This window comes from Procambarus clarkii, chromosome 74 (assembly GCF_040958095.1).
Source record: "Procambarus clarkii isolate CNS0578487 chromosome 74, FALCON_Pclarkii_2.0, whole genome shotgun sequence".
NCBI lineage: Eukaryota > Metazoa > Arthropoda > Malacostraca > Decapoda > Cambaridae > Procambarus > Procambarus clarkii.
In genome coordinates this window covers 14816481-14827054 of record NC_091223.1, presented here as the reverse complement: position 1 = coordinate 14827054, position 10574 = coordinate 14816481, and the positions used below count along the sequence as shown (strand labels likewise).

The 10574-nt window shown below is 47.5% G+C and overlaps 1 protein-coding gene across 4 annotated transcripts in view; it reads left to right on the top strand.

Annotated features, from left to right (window-relative positions):
- LOC123767352 (uncharacterized) overlaps positions 1-4618 on the top strand; it is a 49217-nt gene extending 44599 nt beyond the window's left edge. For all 4 annotated transcript variants that reach the window (XM_069312989.1, XM_069312985.1, XM_069312987.1 and 1 more), the window contains exons 8-10: positions 1-213; positions 454-610; positions 1195-4618. The exon at positions 1-213 is cut by the window's left edge and continues 13 nt beyond it. In XM_069312989.1, coding sequence (XP_069169090.1) covers positions 1-213; positions 454-610; positions 1195-1279 — 455 coding nt within the window. In that variant the 3' untranslated portion in view covers positions 1280-4618. The remainder of the gene's footprint in view (positions 214-453; positions 611-1194) is intronic.
- Positions 4619-10574: the final 5956 nt, after the last annotated feature.

Genomic DNA, 10574 nt, shown 5'->3' with positions numbered 1-10574 from the left:
TTGTGATCGAGCTGCGGCCGGACATGGCTCCCCAGCTGTGTGAGAACTTCATCATGCTGTGCACAGGGGCGCGAGGCTTCGGCTACCGCGGCAGTCAGGTCTTCCGCTGCCTGCCCGGCTGGTGGCTCCAGGGAGGCGACTTCCAGAACAACGACGGTGAGGGCGGCCGCGCTGCCCTGGGTGATGACGAGCTCATCAGCGCCGAGACCACAGGTAACTTTACCTCCCTCTGCTGCTGCTCCTGCTGCTGCTGCTGCTACAGGCAACTCCTCCTCTCTCACTCTCATTGTGAGCCTCAGGGAAGCGTTGAGGTTCCTAAACTATGTAGATTGTGAAGCATTTGCATCAATACTGTGTTGTATTGCTCCACCTCGTAGTTTACGGTGAATATGTTTATATAATGTGGCTGTGCCTAAGCACTATGATGACGGAGGTGACCTCTCGCACCACCAGAGCTGGAGCCGCGACCAGGCGCCGTAGAGATGCTGTGTATGTCCACTAACGAGAAGGGCAAGCTGATGGTGGGCTCCCAGTTCTTCATCCACGTGAAGAAGTACAGCTACACCCACGTCTTCGCTTACGTGATAGATGGACTCGATCTAGTAGATAAGTGAGTCTATATTGATTGTGTTTTGTGAAGAGTTTGGTGATCATTTTCCTTCTTTTATTGCGGAATTGTAGTTCCTAAATTTGCAATATATTGCTGAGACTATTGTTATAAGACTTTTTGTTTTAAATGTTTATAAGTTAATGTATATGCCACATTATCCTGTCCCTCTCTCATCGTCCCTGACGCCACGACCCTGCCTCTCACCGTCCCTGACGCCACGACCCTGCCTCTCATCGTCCCTGACGCCACGACCCTGCCTCCCACCGTCCCTGACGCCACGACCCTGCCTCTCACCGTCCCTGACGCCACGACCCTGCCTCTCACCGTCCCTGACGCCACGACCCTGCCTCCCACCGTCCCTGACGCCACGACCGTGCCTCTCACCGTCCCTGACGCCACGACCCTGCCTCTCACCGTCCCTGACGCCACGACCCTGCCTCTCACCGTCCCTGACGCCACGACCCTGCCTCTCACCGTCCCTGACGCCACCCCCTATACCCCAACTGAGCCACTGTGTCCACTAGATCATTGTCCGGTGTCATGTGTTGACGCGATGAGTGAGCGCTGGTGTTGTGTATCGCCAGGATGACGCAGCTCGGGGACTCCACCCACGTGTACCGCCCCACCAAGACCATCACCATAGCTGACAGCGGCCTCCTGGCGGCCTGAGGACCACCGGGCCCCTACACCACCTCGAGGTCCCCCCCTCCTCCACCTCCTCGGGGGCCCCCACCACATGCTCACCCCCACACCGTCTAGTCTGAGGACCGGGCCCCCACCAACACCACTACCACCACCTCGGGTCCACGCCACAGGCTCATCTCCTCCAGCCCCGTCATAAACGAAGGCCAAAGTCCATTCCATGCACCCGCCAACCCCCCCTTCCCCTGTTTATGAATGAAAAACGGTTTTCATACGACTCACAACTGATGACGTTTGAACTCTTTTTAAAACAATGCTTCGCTGACGACCCTCTGTTCGAACCACAACGCTGTAAATGCTTCGAATGCTGTAAATGTAAATGAATCAACCCACGTACTACCAAATACAAATAATCGCCAACAGAACCTAAATACCTAACCTAACCAATGCTTAAATATGCACAGTATTGTAATATATATAACAATATTAATTTACATTTGAGAAAATTCTTAATTTGAATGAAGAGTATGTTAAAACTGATGAATGCGTCTTTGGGGTCGACCGCTGGATGGAATGGACTTGGTCAGAGGACGGGTCACACCGTCTAGCCATGTCTTGTACTGCCGCTGAGTTCCTTCCAACTTAGGTTTACAGACACTGCGCCAACTTAATGGCTTATCCAGGCAACAACGTGAACAAAACATGTTTTGAATTGTTTACTGAAACATGCCACAATCCTGACAGCTGAAACAAGCCCACAATCTCCAGTTCTGCTCCTCCACCTTTATCAAACGGCCCACAACTGCGTGCGTCACACTCAAGGGGTGAGTGTGACGCACGCCGGCGTGTGTTGCGTCTGCTGGGGTCCTCGTAAGTTCTCCGGGTTCAACACTCTTGCACGCAGTATTGGAACTCCGCCCCTTCGCCTAAGGCTTGTCCAGCGACGGCTTCGACTGCTTGTCCAGCGACGGCTTCGACTGCTTGTTCAGCGACGGCTTCGACTGCTTGTCCAGCGACGGCTTCGACGGCTTGTTCAGTGACGGCTTCGACGGCTTGTCCAGGGACGGCTTCGACGGCTTGTCCAGGGACGGCTTGTCCAGGGACGGCTTCGACGGCTTGTCCAGGGACGGCTTCGACGGCTTGTCCAGCGACGGCTTCGACGGCTTGTTCAGTGACGGCTTCGACGGCTTGTCCAGCGACAAGCTTCGACGGCTTGTCCAGCGACGGCTTCGACGGCTTGTCCAGCGTCCTGCTCATTTGGATCATTCTTCAGCAGGACCTTGGTGATGCCTGCCTCCAGCAGCCCACTTACAGCGCCACCTTCAGCAGTAAATATACCTGATCGTCATCAGAGAGAGAGAGAGAGATCGATGCTGTTGACCTCAACTTCTATTTTAAACTTTGATGCAAATCACAAGTTACTGTTATTACTCTTTGTCAGCCTTGACGAGAGGACTTGCCGCTGACACAAGAACAGGTCCCCGGAGGTCAATATATATACAGCGTCCTGCCGCATGGCCATACTTTAGCTCTGTGCTAAAGGGGGCCAGACTGTGCTCGAGTGACGTTGAATCCAGGTAGAATCAACGTTAATTCAATGTTTCCTCAACGTCGTTTGCCTAGATTTGCCCCCCCCCCAAGGGATAGGTAAACAAAGACATCACGACGTGGCGTATGATATCACCGCCGCTTCTTCAAGTGCTATCGAAAAGGATAACACTTGAAGAAGTGCTATCCTCCCCCCCCCCCCCCCCCTCCCCTACAGTGCTCTCATCACTGCTACTTCCTCAATTCAAAACGAAAATGGCAATCAAGACAAAATGCTAAGAATATTATTGCTGCTTCCTAAGAGTCAATCAAAAAACGAGTGGAAGGTGCTACTAGCTAAGTGTAGTGGGATGAAGACGATTATTAGACGTCTTCAGCCGCGCCTCTCCACCCGCACTAGAGCCCCCCCTCCCCCCCTCACCGCGGGCACCGTAGCTGCGCTTAGCGCGCTCACTGCGCTCTCACAAGGTCTCTTATGCAACTTGTAGTAATTATTTTATGTTGTAAATATTGTGTCAAAGCACGAATTGTATCGTTCAATAAAAAAGAGTTTCTTCCGTAAAAGAAAGGTATCAATAGTTGAATTATAAACATTTAAACCATTTCATCCTTATCTCTAGTACAGGTAAAGTTGTGTGTGTGTGTGTTTGTTTGTTTGTTTGTTGAGTATTGTGGCTGACACCTCCACTGGTGTCAGTTTTGGAGTAAATAGTTACCTCTCTCACACACTCGTATTTCTCTCCCCCCCCCCTGATCATTCTTGTTATCCCCCTCTGTGGTCTCTGGACAGCATTGTTATCATACTGATATGTTATTTAGATAACTCATTTTTATTTAGAAGAAGGTAGGAGTGTGTAGTAGTAGTGGTAGTAGTATTATAAACGTGTCTAGGTCTCAAAGTCAATTGTTAATTCTTGAAAATGAATTGTTGGTCCATAGATTATTTTTTAGACTACATGCATGCTGGAATAAGCTGGAAATAAGCTGGAAAGCCTATTGTACATATGATCAAAGCTTCTAAAACTTTAAGAGTAGAATATTGCAACAGAAACTTATTATCAATATGTTATCAACAAAGTTCCTTAAATACGTAGAGGCAAAGCTAACCGGTTAGCTCACTGTCATCAGTCACCATGGCAACTGTATCGCTATATATAATATTCAGCATAATGGTATCTTCCTGTATCGACCCAGTACTGGACTTGAGATCCCGCTCCCCCCCTACATATGCTTCCAGTTCCCAGTCTTGAGCCCTACCCCGTATCTTTCCAGTTCCCAGTCTTGATTAGTACCTCATATGCTTCCAGTCCCCATTCACGAGCCCTTCCCCTTATCCTTCCAGTTCCCAATCTTGAACCCTCTCTAATATGCTTCGAGTTCCCAATCTTGAACCCTCTCTAATATGCTTCGAGTTCCCAATCTTGAACCCTCTCTAATATGCTTCGAGTTCCCAATCTTGAACCCTCTCTAATATGCTTCAAGTTCCCAATCTTGAACCCTCTCTAATATGCTTCGAGTTCCCAGTCTTGAACCCTCTCTAATATGCTTCGAGTTCCCAATCTTGAGCACTACCTCATACGCTTCCAGTTCCCAATCTTGAGCCCTTTCCATATGCTTCCAATCCCTTTTTGCCTTTCTCCATTCCTGTCCATTTGGTGACTGCAAACCTTATTTCGTCCATCCCTCGCGCATTTGGTCCGTTCTTAAGCATTATCTCTTATGAAGTTCCTCTGTTTTTTTGGTTACATGTCTTTCCCACTGCCTTTTTAGTTCCTTGATTCTCACTGTAATATCTGTTAATACATTTTTTAGATCTAATCCGTTAGTTTTTTTACGGTCCTTACAGTTGTGTTCAACACGTGACTCTACACACCTCCCTTACAGTTGTGTTCAACACGTGACTCTACACACCTCCCTTACAGTTGTGTTCAACACGTGACTCTACACACCTCCCTTACAGTTGTGTTCAACACGTGACTCTACACACCTCCCTTACAGTTGTGTTCAACACGTGACTCTACACACCTCCCTTACAGTTGTGTTCAACACGTGACTATACACACCTCCCTTACAGTTGTGTTCAACATGTGACTCTACACACCTCCCTTACAGTTGTGTTCAACACGTGACTCTACACACCTCCCTTACAGTTGTGTTCAACACGTGACTCTACACACCTCCCTTACAGTTGTGTTCAACACGTGACTATACACACCTCCCTTACAGTTGTGTTCAACACGTGACTATACACACCTCCCTTACAGTTGTGTTCAACACGTGACTATACACACCTCCCTTACAGTTGTGTTCAACACGTGACTATACACACCTCCCTTACAGTTGTGTTCAACACGTGACTATACACACCTCCATTACAGTTGTGTTCAACACGTGACTCTACACACCTCCCTTACAGTTGTGTTCAACACGTGACTATACACACCTCCCTTACAGTTGTGTTCAACACGTGACTATACACACCTCCCTTACAGTTGTGTTCAACATGTGACTATACACACCTCCATTACAGTTGTGTTCAACATGTGACTATACACACCTCCCTTACAGTTGTGTTCAACATGTGACTATACACACCTCCCTTACAGTTGGAGGTGTATACCCCACACCTCCAGATCCACACCTCCTGGATCTGGCTATATCCAGGGGGACCTGTTCAACATGTGACTCTACACACCTCCCTTACAGTTGTGTTCAACACGTGACTCTATACACACCTCCCTTACAGTTATTTTGAGATATACCTTAGTGGTGCTCCAGGGAGATAACCCACTCCATCATCTGTCATATAAGAAACAATTCACAATCATTTATATCCTCCCAGACTCATATATTTATGTCTAACCTACGCTTGAAACAATGAAACTACTACTAGAAGCTGACGACATCTGGTTACCATAGAAGGCATAAAAGATTGCAACTCAAAAGTCATCACCTCTGATACACTATTGTTGATATTGTTGATGATCGACCCCTTGAAGATCCGACTTGATGATGGTCCAGGACTGACCGAGACGTCGTTACTTCATCTTCTAGTGTGTGTGGTCTGGTCATCCGACCCTTGAAGAGTTTGGACCATTGTCGTTGAGGCGTGGGCTATCTTTCAGCCTTACACTTCATAACGAACAGTCGCAGCTATGGTGAACTCTGGTGAAGTAGTAGTGCTGGGGATCGTAGGGAGGAGTAACGACCATGGTGGTCGTAAGAGATAGTAGCAAACACGGTGATCGTAGACTAATGTCAGCCCTGGTGATCGAATAATGAAACACATCTTGACTATACAGTTTAGAGTATGTCCAAACTCAGATGGCTGTGTTCAGGGGGACCTGGCTGTGTCTGGGGGGACCTGGCAGTGTCCAGGGGGACCTGGCAGTGTCCAGGGGGACCTGGCAGTGTCCAGGGGGACCTGGCAGTGTCCAGGGGGACCTGGCTGTGTCTGGGGGGACCTGGCAGTGTCCAGGGGGACCTGGCTGTGTTCAGGGGGACCTGGCTATATCCAGGGGGACCTGGCTATATCCAGGGGGACCTGGCTATATCCAGGGGGACCTGGCTATATCCAGGGGGACCTGGCTATATCCAGGGGGACCTGGCTATATCCAGGGGGACCTGGCTATATCCAGGGGGACCTGGCTATATCCAGGGGGACCTGGCTATATCCACGGGGACCTGACTATATCCAGGGGGACCTGGCAGTGTCCAGGGGGACCTGGCTATATCCAGGGGGACCTGGCTATATCCAGGGGGACCTGGCTATATCCAGGGGGACCTGGCTATATCCAGGGGGACCTGGCTATATCCAGGGGGACCTGGCAGTGTCCAGGGGGACCTGGCTATATCCAGGGGGACCTGGCTATATCCAGGGGGACCTGGCTATATCCAGGGGGACCTGGCACAGGAAACCATTAATCGCACAATGGCTGTAATAAGCTTTAGAAAGCAAATTAGTATGCGTCTCCTGGCTACTCCGTCCACCTGCACACTCTACTACTACTTGCTGAATATATTGCTGACCACAGTAGCTGTAGGACAGGTATGAAGGGTCTGCCTAATTGTTTAATTATCAGGGGGGAAAGCGCCAAGCTATTACGACTTTATAGCACTGGGAAGGGGTCAGGATGAGGATTTGGGATGGGACGGGGGGGAAAGGAATGGTGCCCAACCACTTGTGGACGGTCGGGGATTGAACGCCGACCTGCATGAAACGAGACCGTCGCTCTACCGTCCAGTCAGTGTGGTTGGTAGGGTGTGCCTAGTGCTGACTGGGGAAAATACTGCAGGTAAATAAAACATAGACGACAGAAATATATCGTACAAGGATCATCAGATGAAGTCATATCTACTGTTTATTCAACTCATCCTCCTGAAATGATACTATTTTTTTACAACTATGATATCGATCGTACAAAATTTAGTAATGGAGCCCCAGTAAGCCACTTTTTGTACCATTTTTGTTATGGAGTTAAAAAAATAAAGCTAAACCCCAGTTTAATAAATGTAAACAAAGCCGCCAAAGATTGAGAAAAGATGTTTGTAAGTAAATGTGTAAATGCTTGTTGGGTGCTGGGCCAGGCGTGTAGAAGACCTGGGGCCAGATTCACGAAGCAGTTACGCAAGTTCTTACGAACGTGTACACCTTTCCTCAATCTTTGACGGCTTTGGTTACATTTATTAAACAGTTTACAAGCATGAAAACTTCCCAATCAACTGTTGTTATTGTTATAAACAGCCTCCTGGTGCTCCGGAGCTCATTAACTGTTGAACAATTGTAAATAAAGCCGCCAAAAATTGAGAAAAGATGGACAGGTTCGTAAGTACTTGCGTAAGTGCTTCGTGAATCTGGCCCCTGTCTGACAGGTCGACGTTCCCAATTGTCCAAGTACTGGTTGACTCCTTCTTTCATCCTCTCTTTCTGTCCCAGTTCCTTACATCCCTTTCAAGTGCCGTATAGCCACACTGACTTCCCGCTTTCTCGTGATAATCACCTTACTAAGCCTACCATTAGTATCAGTGAACAAACTATATGCAACTAAAGCAACGTGCAAGACGTCATGTATTAAAAAAACGAGAATCCTTCTTTACAAATGACATAAAAATATGAAATAAGTCAAAACAATGAATAATAGCCTAGGCAGGTGGTGATCGATGCCGAGGCTGACTCGGGTGAATGGTAGGTGGACACCAGTGGTGGGATCTGCGGACGCTGATGGGACGTTGGTGAGTATTAAGGTGTGACCTCCATGGCCAGAGTGCCTCAAGTGGCCTCTTGGTAGGTTGTCACGCCTTCCTGTGGCCCAGCGGGAGGAAGGGGCCGCAGACAAGGCCGCGGGAGGAAGGGGCCGCAGACAAGGCCGCGGGAGGAAGGGGCCGCAGACAAGGCCGCGGGAGGAAGGGGCCGCAGACAAGGCCGCGGGAGGAAGGGGCCGCAGACAAGGCCGCGGGAGGAAGGGGGTGCAGACAAGGCCGCGGGAGGAAGGGGGCGCAGACAAGGCCGCGGGAGGAAGGGGCCGCAGACAAGGCCGCGGGAGGAAGGGGGTGCAGACAAGGCCGCGGGAGGAAGGGGGCGCAGACAAGGCCGCGGGAGGAAGGGGGTGCAGACAAGGCCGCGGGAGGAAGGGGGTGCAGACAAGGCCGCGGGAGGAAGGGGGTGCAGACAAGGCCGCGGGAGGAAGGGGGCGCAGACAAGGCCGCGGGAGGAAGGGGGTGCAGACAAGGCCGCGGGAGGAAGGGGGTGCAGACAAGGCCGCGGGAGGAATTAAGGGGGTGCAGACAAGGCCGCGGGAGGAAGGGGGTGCAGACAAGGCCGTGGGAGGAAGGGGGTGCAGACAAGGCCGCGGGAGGAAGGGGGCGCAGACAAGGCCGCAGGAGGGCGCAGTAATCCCTGACGATTGTATGAGCGAAGGTCCTCCTGAAGGAGGTCACAAGTGGGACCAAGCCTTGCCGTATGCAAGAGGAGGTGGTGGCGGAGCCTGCAGGACTGCCAGGACGTGTGTGTGTATTAGATACAACTCCGCGTGATGCCGCACAACAAAAGGGAGCCTTATAGTAAAAGATCATTAATGTTAAATAACAGAACGGCCGATACCATTCGCCCATTCAATGTATCACTACCTTATGCGAAAGGACTTGAAAAGCTTTCCCCGGTTTTTAAGAACCTTAATAATCAATGCATCACTTTCAATATAGTTCATAGCATCACGGATAAGTAAGATCTCATTTTAAGTGATTATTATAAAAATTACATAATTTCTCACCAACACGAAAACTTAACTAATATTCACTAGTATTAACCATTAACTGAAGATTATTTGAACTAGTATAAACTCTTTTTAATCACGAAATAAAATACTCTGTGACAACTCTTTAGCTGGCTTTAAAACTAACGAAACCCGAAACGCTATGCGTACTAGTGGCTCTAGGTATTATATGTACTAGCTTTTTTTGTTGCCGCCGAAGGCGGCTAGTTTATTGTGCACCCCATACTCATCCTGTGAGCGGTAGCGCAAAAGCATTACAGAGGGCACAAAAGGTCTTTATCAGACCTCATCTTAGATTATTACATAAACAATTTCTTCAATCCTTCACACCTTATAGATACAATGTCAGCTAGTTACAGAGAAAGTGCTATTACAAGAGCTACATATTTACAGTAAGTACCCACATTTTGCTTCCAGTAGATGAACGACATATGAGATTCAGAAACAAGTAGTGTATTGTGAGGACTAATAATAAACAGAAGCTTCCCTATGTACTAGCTCTATCTTTAAATCCAACATTATGTTTGTAACTCATCTTCAATGTATGTACCTTTACCTGAATAAAAAATCTAAATCTAAATCTAACAGAGGTAAACGCTTGCCCGAAACGCTACGCGTACTAGTGGCTGTACAAGAATGTAACAACTCTTGTATATATAAATAAAAACAATAATAAAAAAAGGTGATGAGCATTCTTTAACAGCTTGACAATTACAAGATTGGAAGCCAGACACTCGCAGTTATGAACATAATGAAGATAACCGCAGAAGGCCTATTGGCCCATACGTGTACAATACAATACAATACAATACAATACAATTTTATTTAGGTAAGGTACATACATACAATAAATATTTACAAGGATTGTTTAACTTATAGGTATAGCTAGTACATACAATGCCTAAAGCCACTATTACGCAAAGCGTTTCGGGCATGATAAACTTAAATGACAAGCTTAATACTAATTGAGCATAATGAGTAGAATGAAAACAAGAAATGAAAACATAGATGAAAAAGCAGCACAAATACAATTATGTCGACAAACAGCGCTCTTTAAAGAAAAAAACAGACATACCATAATCAAACCCAACATATTATGGAACCTCTCACTACATATATAATACAGAGTAGTTAAAGCATTAAATATCTTCAGTAACCCTAAATTAGGTCACATCCAACAGTCCATCTTCCGAATATGGGGAGGTAGATGTAACAGCACAAGTAAGTGTAATTATGTACTATTTTTAGCAGTCAGGAATTGTACTTATTTTCACTTTGTATTGAACCGTACTGTCAAATATATTGTGAATATTTGAGTTTACCTGAAAAGCTGAATAGAAAACCACGACCTAACCTAACCTAACCTTCTTAGTGTTTGAGGACAAGCATTTTATTGCTTCTTAATTACAATTAGTACTTAAACTATAGCTATATTGATATTACAGTTTTATAAAACTAATAAAACAAAACTAAAATATTTCAATTAATTGTAAAGTAACTCA